The 17,427-nt window shown below is 38.7% G+C and overlaps 1 protein-coding gene across 13 annotated transcripts in view; it reads left to right on the top strand.

The window, feature by feature from the left end:
* Nucleotides 1-17,427, top strand: part of PHACTR3 (phosphatase and actin regulator 3) — a 298,887-nt gene that overhangs the window by 161,216 nt on the left and 120,244 nt on the right. For all 13 annotated transcript variants that reach the window (XM_043984948.1, XM_043984959.1, XM_043984955.1 and 10 more), the window contains exons 2-3: nucleotides 5,779-5,940; nucleotides 10,399-10,476. In XM_043984948.1, the coding sequence (XP_043840883.1) occupies nucleotides 5,779-5,940; nucleotides 10,399-10,476 (240 nt within the window). The remainder of the gene's footprint in view (nucleotides 1-5,778; nucleotides 5,941-10,398; nucleotides 10,477-17,427) is intronic.

The following is a 17,427-nucleotide window of genomic DNA, read 5'->3' as shown; positions in this document are numbered from 1 at the left end:
CAATTTGAGATATTTCCTTTTTGGATGTCTGAGTTTGGGACATTTCTAGTCCACCATCTCAGCATAAATTTATTTTTCCCTCCCTAATCTATAGGAACCCTTAAGTCAAGACTCTAATGCTTGATCAAGTGTGGCAAGAACTCCTTGGTGTCCATAACTTTTGCACTGAATATAAATTCTGAAAGCTTCTTTCTACCTGTGTGACTATGGGCAAGTCACTTAATGTCTCTTGTCCCTCAGTTTCTTTATATGTAAAATGGGGAGATTAACTCACAAGACTGATGATAAACTGAGATAATGTATGTGAATTGTTTTATAAGCCTTTAAAGCCATATATAAATTTCAGTGCTAGTTTTATCATTCTCAACAAGCTGAAAGAACTTCTATAGCATTGGCCTAGTGATAGCCATGTGTTTCTGTGGTTGGATAAGCAGCCTAGCTCAACACCCCAAAGAAGGCTAGCCGCAGGATAATGAGGCTTTTAGTTACAACAGCTTATGACAACCATCTACTGAGGTGTGTAGGCTTATGACCTCAATTAGTCTTATGATCATAAATCCAAACCTTGAAGAAAGCAGAGAAGATATCTAGTCCAACCTCCTTCATTTTTACAGATGAGGAAACTGAGGCCGAGGGAGATTCAGTGACTTGCCCAAGATCACACAGGTAGTCAGTGACAGAACTATTGGTTAGTGTAGGACCCACAGCAGTAAAAGTTACAAATTCTTGAAGTAATCAGTATAAACTAATAAGATTTTAATTATGGGCTAAGTAGAAATAATTAAATACCTGCTCAGAAGGCAAATAACTATATATGGTATGACTATTTTTAACCGAACTATTTCACCCTATGAGGTTTGTTCTTTGGCTTCATAGAAATGGAAAAGAACAATAAAATATTTTCATTTTCAACTGAACATAGTCTAAAGAGGAAGGCTCCCAGTACTTTGTAAGTGTGGAGATGATTTGTTGAATTGACAGGTTACAACAAGAGAGAATCAAACTGAATAAACACCTTTCCCCAATGCTGCAGTTGTTATATTCCAAGAAGGAACAGTTATGGGACATGGATCAATTTGAGGGAATTATTTGGGATTGAGGGTATGACAATACAAGGGAAAGGACTGGATAAATAAAGTATTTCTGGTTTTTGTAATGATGTAGTTTAAATATATCATAGTTTTCCTGGAAATTGTAATAATAACAATGATAGCCGAAATTTATATAGTGTTTTATGGTTTGCAAATAATATATATGTGTGTATGTACATATGCATGTGTATGCTTATGTGCATATGTATATATGTGTGTGTGTATGTATGTGTAGCCCCTAGGTGATGCAGTAGATAGATTACTGGACCTGGAGTCAGGAAGACTCATCCTTGTGAGTTCAAGTCTGGACTCAGACACTACTGTGTGACCCTGGGCAAATCCCTTAATCCTGTTTACATCAGTTTCTTCATCTGTAAAATGATCTGGAGAAGAAAATGGCAAACCACTCCAGTATCTTTGCCAAGAAAACCTCAAATGCAATCACAAAGAGTTGACTATGACTGAAAATGACTGAACAACAAAAAATATACATATATGTATATACATATATAACCTCATTTACATCTGACAAGTATGTATCAATTTCATTCCATAGCCCATAATTCAAATTTAATTGGCTTATTCAAATTATAAGTTTGTAACTTTTACCTCTGTGGGTCCTCCCTCAACCAATGATCCTGTCCCTTACTTCTTGTGTGATCTTGGGCAAGCCAATAAATCCCCCCGGGTCTCAGTTTTCTCATCTGTAAAAATGTGAAGCAGTCACATTTTTATTTATTTATTTTATTTACTTGCTTATTCATTTATTTATTTGCTTAATTGTTTGTTTATTCATTTATTCATTCATTCATTTATTTGTTTCTTTGTTTTTTTGTAGGGCAATGAGGGTTAAGTGACTTGCCCAGGGTCACACAGCTAGTAAGTGTCAAGTGTTTGAGGTCAGATTTGAACTCAGGTCCTCCTGAATCCAGGGCTGGTGCTTTATCCGCTGTGTCATCTAGCTGCCCCCAGTAAATATTGATTAAGCCGCTACTATGTGCTAAGTACTGGGCATGCAAATATGAAAAAGAAGGATGGCCCATGCCCTCAGAGAACTTATGGTCTTATACAGGAAAACAAATACACAAAAAGAAGCTAAAAAGGGAGGAAGAGGGAAAAGGGACTCAGTGCTGGGGCACAATGGAGAAATCCAAATTTGGGTACAAAATGAAGAGATGGATGGCTTGGTCATCCTCCTGAAATGGGTGGGTTATTATTATTCACACTATACTGATGAGGAAACTGAGGCTCAGCAAAGTTAAATGATTTCCCCAGGGTCATATAGCTTATAATTGTCCAAGGTGGGACTTAGACCCAGGTCTTCCTTACTCCATATTCAGTCCTCTGGCTACCAAGCCATAGGGTCTGATACTAGGCTGAGGTACTCACTAACAAAACTGAATGTGGGTACCACATGAAAATGACCTGAGAATCAACAAGTATGCGTAAAAGCATGTAAGCCACTTTGTAAAAATGCTGGAATTCTCAGTAAACCTCTCCTGGGTCAGTGGTTTGCCATGGCCTCACAAAATTTGCCAACCCATCAAATTTCCATTTGCATGCTTGAGAAATTCCTGGAGCAAATGGGCCTGTTCAAGCAGCAAAAGCCCCAGAGCATGAGGAGAGATTGCACTGCCTTCCTCACTCAAATTCCCAAAGAGGGTGTATACCTGCTGATTATCTGTGAAATGGGCTTGAGTGATTGATATGAACATCTTCATTTCAGTGCTTGTCAGATGCCCAAGAGAGCTTCATTCCATTTTCAGCTGTACCTTCTCTAATGTGTACAGATCTCCCTAATAAGCATGTCTTTCCCTGCCTAGTTTGGTTCAGAAGCCATTCCAGGAGAATCTGGAAAGTCTGATAACAGCTTTTATTATGTCATCATTTCAATGGATCTTTAAGCCAGGTAAACAAAACCCAGAGAACTCTTTCCTCCCTGGCTTATCAGGCACTAAAGCATCCAGATACAAATATTCATTTCCAGATGGGTGCTTCCTACTGTACTTTATGTTTTCCAGACATGCCCGGGAATTCGTCTGATGCTTTGTTCATTAGTGCTCTCAGTACATTGCTCCAAAGCCACCGTGACCAATGCCAGGACTTGGCAAAGCATTGAGGTTGGCAGAGTCTGTCTCTGGCATCCTCTCCTTGCCGGTTCCCTCCTGTACCTATCTCCTTCCTTGCTGTCTTCTCTCCTCTCCTCAGGGCACTCAGAACTCTCATACAGCCTCCCTCTGGCTTCTTCAACTGCCATTGGGTGAATGCTTCTTGAATGCCTATACTGTATTATATGTGTGTGAGGCTCTCGACCCAAGTGAAGAGGACTGGATATGGAGTCACAGGACCTGAGTTCAAGTTAGCAAATCAACAAGCATTTAGCTAAGCGTTTACTGTGTGACAGGCACTATTCTGCTGCTTTGCTATCTGACTTTTTAGCAAGTTATTTCATGCATCTCTCTGGACCTCAGTTTCCTCTTGAACTCCCAGTAGAATATAAATCCCTCAAGAGTAGATACAATCCCCATTGAAATAAAAAAAGATCTACCTGTGTTTTTAAGGGGAGCTTTTAATAATAGCAGTAGTCTACCCATATTGGGGCAGTAAGACAAGGGATGCAACAATCTCTGAATAATTAAAAATTAATATCACACAGAAAGCAATAAAGAGGTACTTGGTGAGTGTGAGCAGGCTGCAGCATGAGGAACTTCAAAGAATAGGAGTAAAAGATGACCTCAAGGGGCAGCTAGGTAGCTCAGTGGATAAAGCACCAGCCTTAGATTCAGGAGGATCTGAGTTCAAATCCTGCCTCAGACACTTGACACTAGCTATGTGACCCTGGGCAAGTCACTTAACTCTCATTGCCCTCCCGCAAAAAAAAAAAAAAAAAAAAAAAAAAAAAAAGATGACCTCAAAAACATGCACTAGGAAGAGAAGGGGGACTGGTCACTTACCAAAGATGAGCTATGACAGGTAGACAGTGAATTTTCTACTGGTACCCTTTTGATGTTAGGAGAAATGAGAGAGAGCCCCCAACATGTTGGGTTGGTCCTCCATGCCAAGCATACAGGTGGATATGGACAAGAACCTCAAAGTTTGGGTAGGATGAAGGGGTGGAGATCAATAATATCAGAGATCCATTTGACTCTCCTAAGCCCCTTGCATTGTGCCTAGTACATGGAAAACACTTAATGAATGCTTGCTGGATTAAAAGTGGGGGTTAGACTAGAGGAGCTCTAATGTCCTGTCCACCCCAAAATCCATGATCATATGATCCTATGATGAATTTGAGTGTGTGTGTGTGTGTGTGTGTGTGTGTGTGTTTGTGTGTGTAAATGTGTGTGGAATCACCAAGACGAATTAAAAATGGTCCGGGGGAGGCAGCTAGGTGGCACAGTGGATAGAGCACCGGCCCTGGATTCAGGAGGACCTGAGTTCAAATCAGGCCTTAACACTTAACACTTAACTAGCTGTGTGACCCTGGGCAAGTCACTTAACCCCAATTGCCTCACTAAAAAAAATGTTCCAGGGAAGGAGATAAAAGAATGTATACATGATTGTAAATAAAATCATAATCATTTTAAGGCAGTGTGCATTTAAGTGCTATCAGTGGCATAGATAAAAAGTGTTCTAGTTGTTCAAAGGAGAAAGACATCACATCTGTCTGGAGTGAAGGAATAAGATTTCACAAAAGATTAGAGATTTAGGTTGGTTTGATGTTAGCCAAGTTGCTCCATCTCTTGAAAGAAAACTCATCTATACACTGGGAATACCGACACTAATGCTACCTACCTTGTAGTGTTACTCTAAGGGATGCTCGCCTGGCTCTGTGATTTCACTGGTGTGTGTACTTCCACCAGGATGCATTTGTAATGTGTTGCAGCCTGTTCATACCCACCAGACAGATAATGTAGTTTGCAAACCTTAAAGCACATTAATCTTGGTGTTATTGATGGGTCAGATTTAACTTTGTAGTGATGGGGCATGGTGGCATTTCCAGGGAAGCCGGAATGACATGAGTGAATTCAGGGAAGCAGAACATTAAGAGAACCCCTTGACTGCAGAGGACTATGGAGTAGGGAACTGTAATGAACCTTTGAGGTTATTTAGGCCAACTCCCTCATTTTTCAGATGAGGAAACTAAAGTCCAGAGATACCAAATGACTTGCCTCAAGTTGTCGAAAGCAGAACTGGGACCCTAGACCTTCCACTTCCAAATCCGGTATTCTCTCCACTGTACCACACCGCCTCTCAGGTTCCGGGTAGGGGAAATAGTGAGAGATAAGCCCAGAAAGGTAGGGTTCGAGGGCTTCTTAGTGAAAGAGATGAGACTTGAATCTGCTTTCATCCAATTATGCTACACTAAAGGCCACTAAAAACAGTTTCTCTTTTGCCTCCTACCTTCAGACTCCTGTTTCTTATTTGTATTAATTAAGTGTGATTTTAGATAAAAAGCCAAATTAATGTAAACAAGTTATATAAGGTAGATGTTGGCATGACTGGTGTCTAGAGAGTATAAAAATGGGGTACTTTTTTGGGGACCCAAGGGAAGATTTTAGCTTTTACTGTTTTCCATGATCCTTAGTGGGTTGTGGAAATCTCCAGGGTGAAAGAGTCCCCATAAATCTTTGTGAGGAGCGCTGCTGGATTAATAGTAACCTAGCCCCTTATGGTTTTTCTCTTCTAGATGAGATGGACCAGTCTCCTGCAGTACGTTCCGAATATCTGGTCTCAGGGATTCGCACTCCCCCAGTGAGGAGGAACAGCAAACTGGCCACCTTAGGCAGGATCTTTAAACCCTGGAAATGGAGGAAAAAGAAAAATGAAAAGCTGAAACAGACTTCATCAGGTAAAAGCTGTCATATAAAGGGGGAAGGGGAAACTCTTCCACCTAGAAAAGTCATAATGAAATAATGAGATTTGTGACTGGTGGGAAATCTCAATGAAATCTTGAGAAGAGCATAGCTTAGACAGAGTAAATGAATTATAACCCTTCCTCCTCCCCTGTTCTTTCTGCTATTTAATGGAGATTCATAAAGAAGTGAGCTACAGTGTCAGAAGTAACACAGGTTTGATAATTAAGAGGAAGAGTTACTCTGTCTTGAAAACAACCCAACTTGAAGCTAAACGTCACTGACTGCCCCAGCCTTTCAACTTCTAGTCTTTTTTTGAAGCACATCATCATTAGTTGAGGCATAATTGGCATCTAAGATGCTCATATGAAGTTAGACTAAGACCTTGGAGTTAAGCTCTGTATGTGACTTCTTTAGGAGATCTTGCCTTGGGATGTCCCAAGATTCTCTTTTCTTCCCTGCTCTGAAGAGTCAAAGAGGAGATAAGTAGTCAGGGAATAAGGAGATAAAATCATCTTCCTTAGGCTGCTTGAACTCTGTCACTGCCTATTAATTATGCCACTTTCTTTCATTTGCTCAGATTCGTTGATGACACAAAGCTGGGAGGGATAGCTAGCATGGAATGAAGAACCAAGATCCAAAAAGATTCTGACAGGGGAGAACAATGAGGTTAATCTAATTAGATGAAATTTAATAGGGATAAATGTAAAGTCTCATACATCGTGGAGATTTTTAAATCAACTAGAGTACAGAGATAGAGTAGCTAGATAGTTCATGTTAACAACAAGAAAAAACAAAAACAAAATGAAATGGAACAAAACCAATGGAATTTCAGTGGCCTGCAAGCTCAATGTGAGGCAATGGTGGAGTATAGCAACCAAAAATCCTAATTCCATCTTAGGTTACATTGTTCTTATTAGGAATTTGGGGCATAATAATCTTACTGTTCCCTTCTCTAATAAGACTCCCTGGTCTTTTGCATTCAGTTCTGGACATCCCATTTTAAGAGGGTCTTTCAGAAACTGGAATGGATCCATCAGAGAGTAACAAGGATGGTAAGAAGACTAAAGAGATCAGGTTATAGAAGGATTGGTTCAATGAATTGGGGGTGCCTGGCCTGGAAAACGCTGAGGGCAAACATGAGAGCTGACTTAATGTATTTGAAGGGTGACCAGTGTGTCATATTCAGGAAAGATTTAGATGTTCTGCTAGGCTGCAGAGGTTATTACTAGAACCAGTGTGTATATATGTCAGAGAAACAACTTTCAGTTCCATATAGGGAGAAACTTCCTATCCATTTGAGTTGTCCAAAAGTGAAATGTATATCTTACAAGGTAATAAGTTCCCATCATTCAAGGTCTTCAAACAGAAGCTGTATTCTTACTTATCAGGAACATTGTTGAAGGTATCCAATTTCAGGCATTGGTTATACTGACCTATCTCTGAGGTCCTTTTCAACTCTGTAATTCAGGAAGGCACTATATAATTTTTCAAAATATTTTGCTAGATATTACCTCTATTTGACTATCATAACTCATTCTATAAAACAGAAAAGAGATAACCTCCCCCATTTTTATAGATGAAGAAACATATTCAAAGAGGATAAATGTCATGATTATAGTCACATGGATAGTAAGTGACAGAGTTGGGACTCTGACTCTGAATCCAATGCTTACTATAGATGATAGATAGATATGTAGATGTAGATGTAGATGTAGTTATAGCTGTAGTTATAGATGTAGATATATCATGTTGCCTGTTATATTGGGTGCTGTCAGTAGTACATTCTCTTTCCCCATGCCCACCCCGCTCCCCCTACATAGTCATCAGCTGCCACAATGCTGAAATAGTTACTTGAGGACTACCTAGACTATATTTCATTTTTAGAGCTCTTTGCTGCAATCCTTGTTATGATCTCAATCTCCTTTAAAACATCAGAATTGATACACTGGGTCAACCCAGGATTCTGTCTCTTATGGGGATGCCAAAGGATCCATTGTGGGAAGGCAGAGTCGGCCTTTTTCATGACTAAGTCAAAGGTTGCAATATATCCTATCCTAGTTTCTCATAAAATAATAAAGCCAGAAGGGACCCTAGAGATCTCACCTAGCCTTTTCAATTTGCAAATAAGGAGAATATCACTCTCCATAAGTGATTTACCTAAAGTCATCCAAATTGCCCATGGGTAGAACAGCTCAAGCCTAGCTTTCCTGACTTAATCAGATGAGTTTTCCACTACAGTTTCTCTATGTAATACTTATCTCTGTTAATACCTTTTAGAATTTTATTTTATTGTTTAGAGGAAGCAGAGTGCTATAGTGGAGAGAATACTGGGCTAGGAATCAGAATTGGGTTGGATTTATTATACCTCTGCCTCTTATAAGCAGTGTGAATTTAGGGATCACAACATCTCTTTGGGACTCATTTTCCTCACTGGTAAAATGAAGAGGTTCATTCTAGTAATCTTGTTAATCTATAGAGTTCTCATTTCCTGACTTCCCTCTTCTAAAATTATTTATTTTTTTTAATCTCTCCTTCCTTTTGGGGCAGAGAGATCTACATGTTTACTGCCCTACCCTGAGAAGTTCAATTCAGTCATTTTTCAGTCATTTCCAACTCTTTGTGACCCCATATGGGGTTTTCTTGGCAAGGATACTAGAGTGGTTTGCCATTTTCTTCTCTGGTTCATTTTATAGATGAAGAAACTGAGGAAAACAGAGTTAAATGACTTGCCCAGAGTCATATAGATAATAAGTATCTGAGGCCAGATTTGAACTCAGGAAGATGAATTTTCCTGACTCCAGGCCCAGCACTCTATCCACTGTGCCACTTATCTTCCCCAGCTACCCTGGAAAGTAGGATTTCTTTATATTCATCCTAAAAAACAACAGGAGGTACTCCCTAGATTGACAACCCTAGGACCGAGTAAACAGTTTTGTGTTTAGTCATACCATGTTCTCATTATCTTTTAAAGGCTTCAATCCTATCCCTTTTCCAACTAGGTCTTTCAAGACTTAATGATGAACAAGTTACATGCACCTTCTCAAGTTTAGGACCAGGTACTAGTTTATCTGCAAGTAGCTCTTAATATAGGATATATAGTTTTTGCAACCACAATTAATGGTAGCCACTAAACCCAGAGGGACCTTACAAATTAGATCTCAGTTGATCCTTACAACAACCCTATGAGGTAGATGCTATTATAGTCCCCATTTTACATTTGAGGAAATTGAGGCAGACAATTGCCCAAGGTCACATAGCTAATAAGTTTCTGAGGCCAAAATTGAGTTCAAGTCTTCCCGACTCCCAGACCAAGTGCTCTGTCCTCTGTACCACCCAGCTGCCTAGTGAAAAGAACTGGTTTCAGAGTCAGAAAGACCCCGATTTAAGGTCTGCCTCTAACATATACTGGTGGTGTGACCCTGCACAATTCACTTAAACAACTGTGCAAGACCTTATGTTGTAGCAAAGATGCGAACCTGAATTGAGAATTCCAGTACCAATGAAATCATGAGGCCAGTCTCTGTTCTAAAGCCACTAAACCAATGTGCTGGGATAAAAATTAATTTGTAACAAGATTTTCTAAAAGAGGAAATGGTATATCTTAATAGGAAGGGAAGATGACAGTAGATAATTTTGTGGCAGCCTTTGAATATCAGCTGGAGAGCAGAGTGGGGAAGAAGTTAAGATAATAGAGAGAAGATGAGAGTAAGGAAGACATGGTCACCACATGCAGAACAGATTTCACTGTTGGATAGAGAGAGGAAGAAACACTTTTCTGAAGGAGAAATTGACAAGATTTGGCAACTGCCCACGGGTGGGGGAAGGCTTATTGGCTAAGAGCCTTTCTTTTGAATTTTGTGAATGCTATTAATATATGATTTATTTGTGGAATTTCTAGAGGGAGAAAACACAAAGGTTTTAGAGATGAGGACTGACATAAATAGTGTGTTGAAATGTATTTAGCAAATGATAATGCAAACCACAGAAAAATATATCAGGGTTATGAGGGCAGAAAAAGGATACATTCCTTGGCTGGTAAATTATTAAATTGTTGGAGCCAGAGAACAGCTAGCTTAGAGAAAAGGGATTTCCACAGTTTTGCCTTTCAGATAAATCATTGAGGTTATTTTATTGTCTTTAAAAAAGGTGTTGGGGTGGGAGGGGTGCTTACCATGCTGCTATTTGACTGGTTGTACTACACGGACAGTTATAAAGAGGATGGTTAATGGGAGAGTCCAAGACTGTTGTACAAATAAGTATTCACCCTTTGTAAAATGTCCTTGTCATTATGGAGCCAGAACTGTATAACTTTTGGTCAGCCAATTTCCCATTGTTTGCTTTGAGTAAACTCAAGGTTCACCACCCCCCTGCTGCTATCTTTCCAATGAGCAACCATTAGCAATGAATTGGATCTTGACTGCCAATCATCTTGGTGTTTATGTGTTGTGCAGTGCTGGAAAAGAAGATCGCCACGAGGCAAGGTCGAGATGAACTCATTAAAAAGGGTCTGCTGGAGATGATGGAGCAAGGTAAGCCATGGCCTTGATCACTTACATGGCATCCATTCTATCGCATGAATTGGAAATTCAAAGGGTTCAGAGGTAGAACAGGGAAGATCACAGACAGATGAAGAGTCAGAGCAGAATCCTGTCCTAGGGAGTCTTGCTCAAGAAACTGAAGCTTTCCAAGTACAAAGACTTTCAGATGAGGATCTAACATAACACTAGAGATTCTGGAGTGTTCCAGGACACACCTACATTTTCAGTGGCACTTGATTGTTAGATGATTCATAAGGATTTTTTTTTACCAATGAATTCTTAGTTGTTGAACCATTTGCTTTGATCCAGATTGTGCTAAAAATTGTTTTATTTACTTTAAATTGGTGGCATACCTAGAAATTAGCTTCATGTGTGTGTCTGTGTGTGGTTTTGCTTGTTTATGTGACATTTCTTGCTCGGCCCTGAATCAAGGCAAGAAAATAATATTTGAATCCTGAAAAATAATATAGACAATTACCATAAAATGTTAAATCTCAAAGGAATCTTAGAGATCATTTTATTCAGTGTCTTCATTTCATAATGGAGAAACTGAGGAAGATTCCCTAGATATCTTCTACTCTAGCACTGTCATTTTACAGATGGGTAAACTGAATCCCAAAGACACCAAAGTCACAGAATTAGTGACAAGGCCATACAACGTCATCATCCTAGAACCACAGAATGTTAGTATTAGAAAGAATCTTAGGGATCATTGAGTTCAGAGGTGTCAGACACATGACCCACAACAATCCTAAGCGTGTCCCAAAGCAGATTAAAATGGAATTGAGAAATGTTTAACAAAATAAATAAAAACAGAAGAAAACATAGAGAATATTACATTTTAAAACCGTTGATATTTGACTCAGGGGGATCCTTCTGTGTTTATTAATGACCCCTATTTCTATTTGAATTTGACTTTGCTGATTTCGTTCATCATTGTCCTACCTTACTCTGTATTTTATGTAAACTTGTGGTGATAGCAAAAATGATTTGATAACATAAACTTTCTTTATATGCATCTATTTCTCTCTCTAGAGCAGGAGTTCTTAGCTTGGGATTTGGATGGGGGGGTTACATCTTTATTGTCACTAAACTCTAAATGAGATTTAACATTACTTCAATTTTTAAGACATTACTCCAAGATGGGGCCTAGATATTTCACCAGACTACATAAAAAAGGGCTAAGAACCCTTGCTCTGGAGATTCTTTTAATGGCAACCATAGGGCTCAAATAAAATGATTTATAATGTGTGAGTTCCACAAGCTGAAGACCTCCTCTGGTAGCTCCTATTGTGAGACTCTGAATCCTGGTTTGAGGATATTATAAGAAAAACCAATTCATTAGAGCAATATGGGGGAAGAGTGTAAGGCAATGTAGACCATACTATAACACAGATTCTGGCCTCTTTTTTGGAAACAGCATTCTTCCCTTATTAGCCACCTGGCATAGGGGTTTATGACTGCCCTGAATTGTCAACGCCCCCTTTCCATCCTTATAATAGTACTCGAAGTCTTGTCAATTTGTCCTAAAGTATTAGAAATTAAGGGAGTCTGCATATGAAACAAATTAATCCAGATTTCGTGCAGGGATACTAATTTAGTGAGGCTTGCTTTCTGGGAAATCCAATTTAGCTGGGGGCATTTTTTTCATTAGTTCTGTTCTTCAGATCCAGGAAGGGGAAGCAGATTGAGTAGCTATTTTTAGTGCTTCCCTACCTGAAAAAAAAAAGGGCTTCAGATGCTCTGAGTATGAGCTCTGGCTACCATGAAAAGTCATTCATGAACAGTCATGCACTGTGTACCTTATTTAACTCCCCAAACAGAGGCATTGCAGAGATGTAGAGGGAATACATTTTGCCAAGTTAAAAAGCTGGAATACTTTGCTTGTTAAATTTTCAGCCAAACCCCCAAATCTTTATATTTTTAGTTTTGTTTTAAGCAAAACATTTTTAAGGAGAAGGATCCTTAGTCATCAAATTGTGCTTTAAAAAAATAACATTTCAGTGAATGAAGTATAAGTGGGGCACAAAAGATATAGATTTGGTTCCTTACAGGATAAATGACATTTTTTTTTTAATTAAAGAGAAAAACTGGCAAAGGGCAATTTGGGTTTCTCCAAACCCCACATCCTTGAAAAATAATTTTTGTTTTGGGAATTCAAATGAGATCCACATCACAAACACTGAACTTTAATAACCGGACCAGGTAGGTTGATTCTCTAGCACCTTGGGGTCTTGTCCTTTTATCTTTTGTTTTACATTTGTACAAGCTTTTTTGTCAAACATAGAAAAACCAGTCAGTGAATGATAATGCTTTATGTAAGTGTAGTACTTTTACTATTCTAGAACATTTTGAAGGCAAATATTTTCTTTTTCCTCACACCAAATCTTTGAGATATAAAAATAATATATAATTGCCATCATTTTACAGGAAACTATGAATATGAGATATCAAGTAATATGCCCAAGATCACAGAGTTAGGATTTGACCACAGATCTTCTAAATCCAGGGATGTGCTTAAGGCTGCAAAGGAAATTTGTGGCAAAACTGGACAAAGGCACTCATTTTCCAAAACTTAAAGTGACTCAGGAGGCGGTGAGTTCCCTTCCTGGAAGTCTTCAAGCAAAATCTGGATGACCACTTACTTGTTAAGGATGTAGAGGACACTGTTGTTGCAGTATGGCTTAAAACATCTATAAGCTTCCTTCCAACTCTGAGATCATACTTGTCTGGAATGTGAAGGAAGAGAATTCTTTCAGTAGATGGATATGTGATAGTGAGTGAGGAGGAAAAGAGAGGCACGTTTCAGCCAGGTTACAGTAATTGGTGTGTACAAAGGCACAGAGGCAAGAAATGGGCTAAAATGTAGTGTGGCTTTGAAAGGGAATACCATTAAACATGGCTAGAATGCTAAATTGGGGCAAGTTTCTGTAAGGCCTTGAACACCAAAGTTTAGGAATTTATTCTTTGGTCAGTAAGCAGTAGGGAACCAGGGGTGTATTATGATCAGACCTGTGCATAAGGAAAATATAGAAGAGATTGGAAGGCAAGGATAGCAGTTAGGAGACTATAATAATCATCAACCTGAGAGGTAATGAGGGCCTGACCTAGATGGGTATCAGTTGGAGTGGGAAGATTAAAGAATCCCCTTGAGACTTGTTTTATATATTTAATTTGCCTTTCTTCACAGAGAACACAAAGCAAAGCTATCTCAGCTAGGAATATGAAGTTTGCATGTAAAATTTGCAAGATAGCCAACAAGCATTTATTTTTTTAAAATTAGTATATTTTATTTTCCCCAATTACATATGAAAAAAATTTTAGCACTTTTTTGTTTTGAATTCCAAATTCTATCTCTCCCTTCCTTCTTCCTCTGCCCCCTCCCTGAGACAGTAAGCAATCAGGTTATAGGTTATAAGTATGCGATCATGTAAAACATTTCCATGTTAATCACTTTATATAAGAAGACTCAAATGAAAGAAAAGGAATGAAAAAAGTGAAAAATAGCATGCTTCAATCTATATTTAAATAATATGAGTTCTTTCTCTGGACTTAGTGTGCTTCCCTCATTAGTCCTTTGGGATTGTCTTCAACAAGCATTTATTAAATAGGGCAGTCCCTACCCTTAAGGAACTTACGTTTTAATGAGACACATATAAAAGGGAGCTGATGGGAGAGGGGAGAAAAGGTACTGGTCTTGGGGCAAGGTAGAGAAAATCCTGTGGAGTTGAGTTAGCAGTGTTGCCTGGAGGCAGATGGAGACATATTTTTTTGACCCAGCTGACTCACTCTTTAAATTGGAAGTCCTGGCAAGAACCAGGCAATCAGGAGAGGGTCAGGGGCAGGAAGTACTTCCCAATGAAAGCAGTCTGGGAATGGAGTGAGCTTTCAGAATGAAGAAGTTTCTATGGTATGGGAGAGAAAGTCCTGTGGAGATGAGGTGGTAGTACAGCTTGGAGAGGGGAGTTTTATAAGCCTTATCTCATTAGATCCTCACAGCCCTTCTTGAAACCACAGAAAACTTGAGGTTCCGAATGAGATTATACATTCAAATAATAAATATTTTCTATATTAGTTGAGTGAGCTTTTGGGTTAGCTGTGAATTTTTATCATTCTCTTCCCCAATTCATTGGAAGTGCATTGTATTTTGCTTTCTGATCAAGTATAGGAGGTAAAAGAGAATTCACTGTTCATGCCCATTGAGATGGTAATCACAAAGAATCACAGGACATTAGAGCTGGAAGGGACTTTAAATGTTCATCCATTCCAACCTTCCCATTTTATAGTTAAGGAAACAGAGGCTAAGAGAGGTTGCATGACATGCCCCAAATCTGCCAGATAATAAGGGGTAGAAAGCCACGACCAGACCTTTGGTGTGATTTCTGGTCCAAAATTCTTTTCTTGACCTAGGTATGGGACTTCATTAAGGTGCCCTCCTCCTTTCTCAACATAGAACATCTAAAATTTTGTGGGGTGTGTGTGCTAGGTATAGCTTCCTTCAAGGCTCAGTTTAAGTGCTCCCCACTATACAAAGCTGTTCATGGGGTCCTCCCAATCATATCTTTGTATTTACCTGGTGTATATTTTGCTCATTCAATCTATTTACAAGAATAAACTGTGCATTCCAAATATACAGGAAACACTTTGTTCACCCCTGCCTGGACACTGCTAGGTGGCACAGTGGATAGAGTGCTGGACCTGGAGTCAGAAAGACCTTAGTTCAAATCTGGCCTCAGACACTTACTACTTCTGTGAGTCTGGGCAAATCAATTAACCTCTGTTTTAGTTTCCTCCTTTGTAAAATGGATATAATAATAGCATCTCCCTCCCAGGGTTGTTCTGAGTCTAAAATAAGATATTTATAAAGTGCTCTGCAAACTGTAAACTCTGTTGTTGTGGTGGTGGTGGTAGTGGTGGTTGTGGTGGTGGTGGTTGTTGTTGCTATGCCAAGAAAAGTGATGGAGGACCAAAAACAGGGAAATTTTAAAAGAGCAGGATGATTGTACCATCTTTAAGAACTGGTTGGAGGGCAGAAAAAGACCTTTTCATATTAAAGCCATTTTAGTAAAAATAAACAGTGAATAATCTTCCTTCAGTCAAGAACTGGAAAGGGGAAAATGTCCTTTAAAAAGAGACCCTTGGATGTGGAGGGTCCCTTGTTTGAGGCTGTAAACTATAAAACTATCAAGGAGATTTACAAGACTGCACTGGTGTCTAGACAGAGGCCATGAGTAATGGCCAACTGAAGGCTAATATAATATGCTTCATGTGATTTGCTTCTAGCTCAATGAGGTTCTTGGCCCCCCCAGGGATTATTCTGTGCCTTTATTAACATATGTATTTTATCAACTGCTGCTTAAAACAACAGCATCAACAGCACTGTTAATCCTTCCTAAAACTGGATTAGAAGTGACTTGTAACATCTCTTAATCTCTTTGGGTTAAATTTGCTCCTTTTTCCTTTAGGGAAAAAAAAGAGGGGAACATATCTTCTAGTCATATAGCTTGATTATACTAAGGGAACTAGAGTAAATCTTTAACCCCTTCCTTGATCCCAGGTCCAAAAAATAACCTTCCCACTCAGATCACACTTAGCACTTTTTTCATGTATGTATTATCTGTGTTAGAATGATCCACGTGTGGTATTGATCCTATTAGACTGTGAATTCCGTGAAGACATGGATTGTGTCTTATCTCTCTAGTCCACTTAGTGATTCAGGTTTTTAACCTGGGGTCTGTGAATTGATTTTTTAAAAATATTTTGATAACTATATTTCAATATCGTTGTTTTGCTTTACAATCCTGTTTTATTTATGCATTTAAAAACTTCATTCTGAGAAGCAGTCTACCAGACTGTCAAATGGATCCATGACAGAAAAATATTTAAGAATCCCTGCTTTACTGCCTAACCCAATTCTCTAGAGACACATACTTGGTAGGAAACATAATCTTTCTTGAATGAAGGAATGAGTGATTGAACTCTTCTCCCTGCCCCCTCCTCGACCCCAGTTTCTCTTAGCAACTCAACTCATGCATATGCCCAATAATTATTAAAGGAACACTAGCTATATTGCTAGGCTCTGTGAAAAATACAAAGAAAAATTAGAGAATTCTTACCCTCAAGAAGTTTACAAAATAATAGAAAAGATAAAATATGTGCAAAGATAAATCCATTCTTTAATATTATAATTTCTGGAGAGGCATGTATAAAGTGCTATGGGAATTAAGAAGAATAAAGAGAGATTATTTTTGATTAGGGAGTCTCAGAAGGCTTCACATAGTAGATAACATAATTTATGATGGTAGGGTTTCAGTAGACAGAGAAATGAGAGAAGGGCATTCCAAGTAATAGCTTGAGCAAAGACACAGACATAGGAGAGTGTTCATTTGTTGTCATGTAAATTGGAGGAGTGAATAATATGATTAAAACTGGGAAAAGTGGGTTAGGCCTAGATCAAGAAGGGCTTTGGATGTCTATAAGGGAACTACTGAAGTCTTTTGACCAGGGAAGGAATTGGAACAGATTTGTGTATTAGGAAATTAGCATGTTAAGGAAGAAAAGGAGAGAGGGAATAGAGTGGGAGAAAAAAAAACATTAATGATAGGACAGACAGGAAGTAATGAGAGTCCTACTTATAGTGGTGATAGACTTAACAATGAATGAATGGAGTCACAGGAAGGGTATCAAAGCCAATGGTGAGGATTTTATCTGACGCGACTGAGAGAATGATTTTGTTTTAGGATGGGTTGAAATACTTAAGCATCTAGATGGACATGACTAGAATTTAGTTGGAGTTTGGAGATTGAAAATTAGAAGATAGGACAAATGATCTAGACTTTGGTATTCATTCAACTAAATTTTCTACTTGAAAGTATAATACTAGATGAGCTTGACAAAGGAGAAAATGTAGGAAGAGAGAAGATCATAGAATAGAGTCACCTG

This window comes from Dromiciops gliroides, chromosome 2 (genome assembly GCF_019393635.1).
Source record: "Dromiciops gliroides isolate mDroGli1 chromosome 2, mDroGli1.pri, whole genome shotgun sequence".
In the NCBI taxonomy this organism is placed as follows: domain Eukaryota; kingdom Metazoa; phylum Chordata; class Mammalia; order Microbiotheria; family Microbiotheriidae; genus Dromiciops; species Dromiciops gliroides.
Note: the sequence above shows the minus strand (reverse complement) of the source record. Positions and strands in the feature narration are given on the sequence as shown.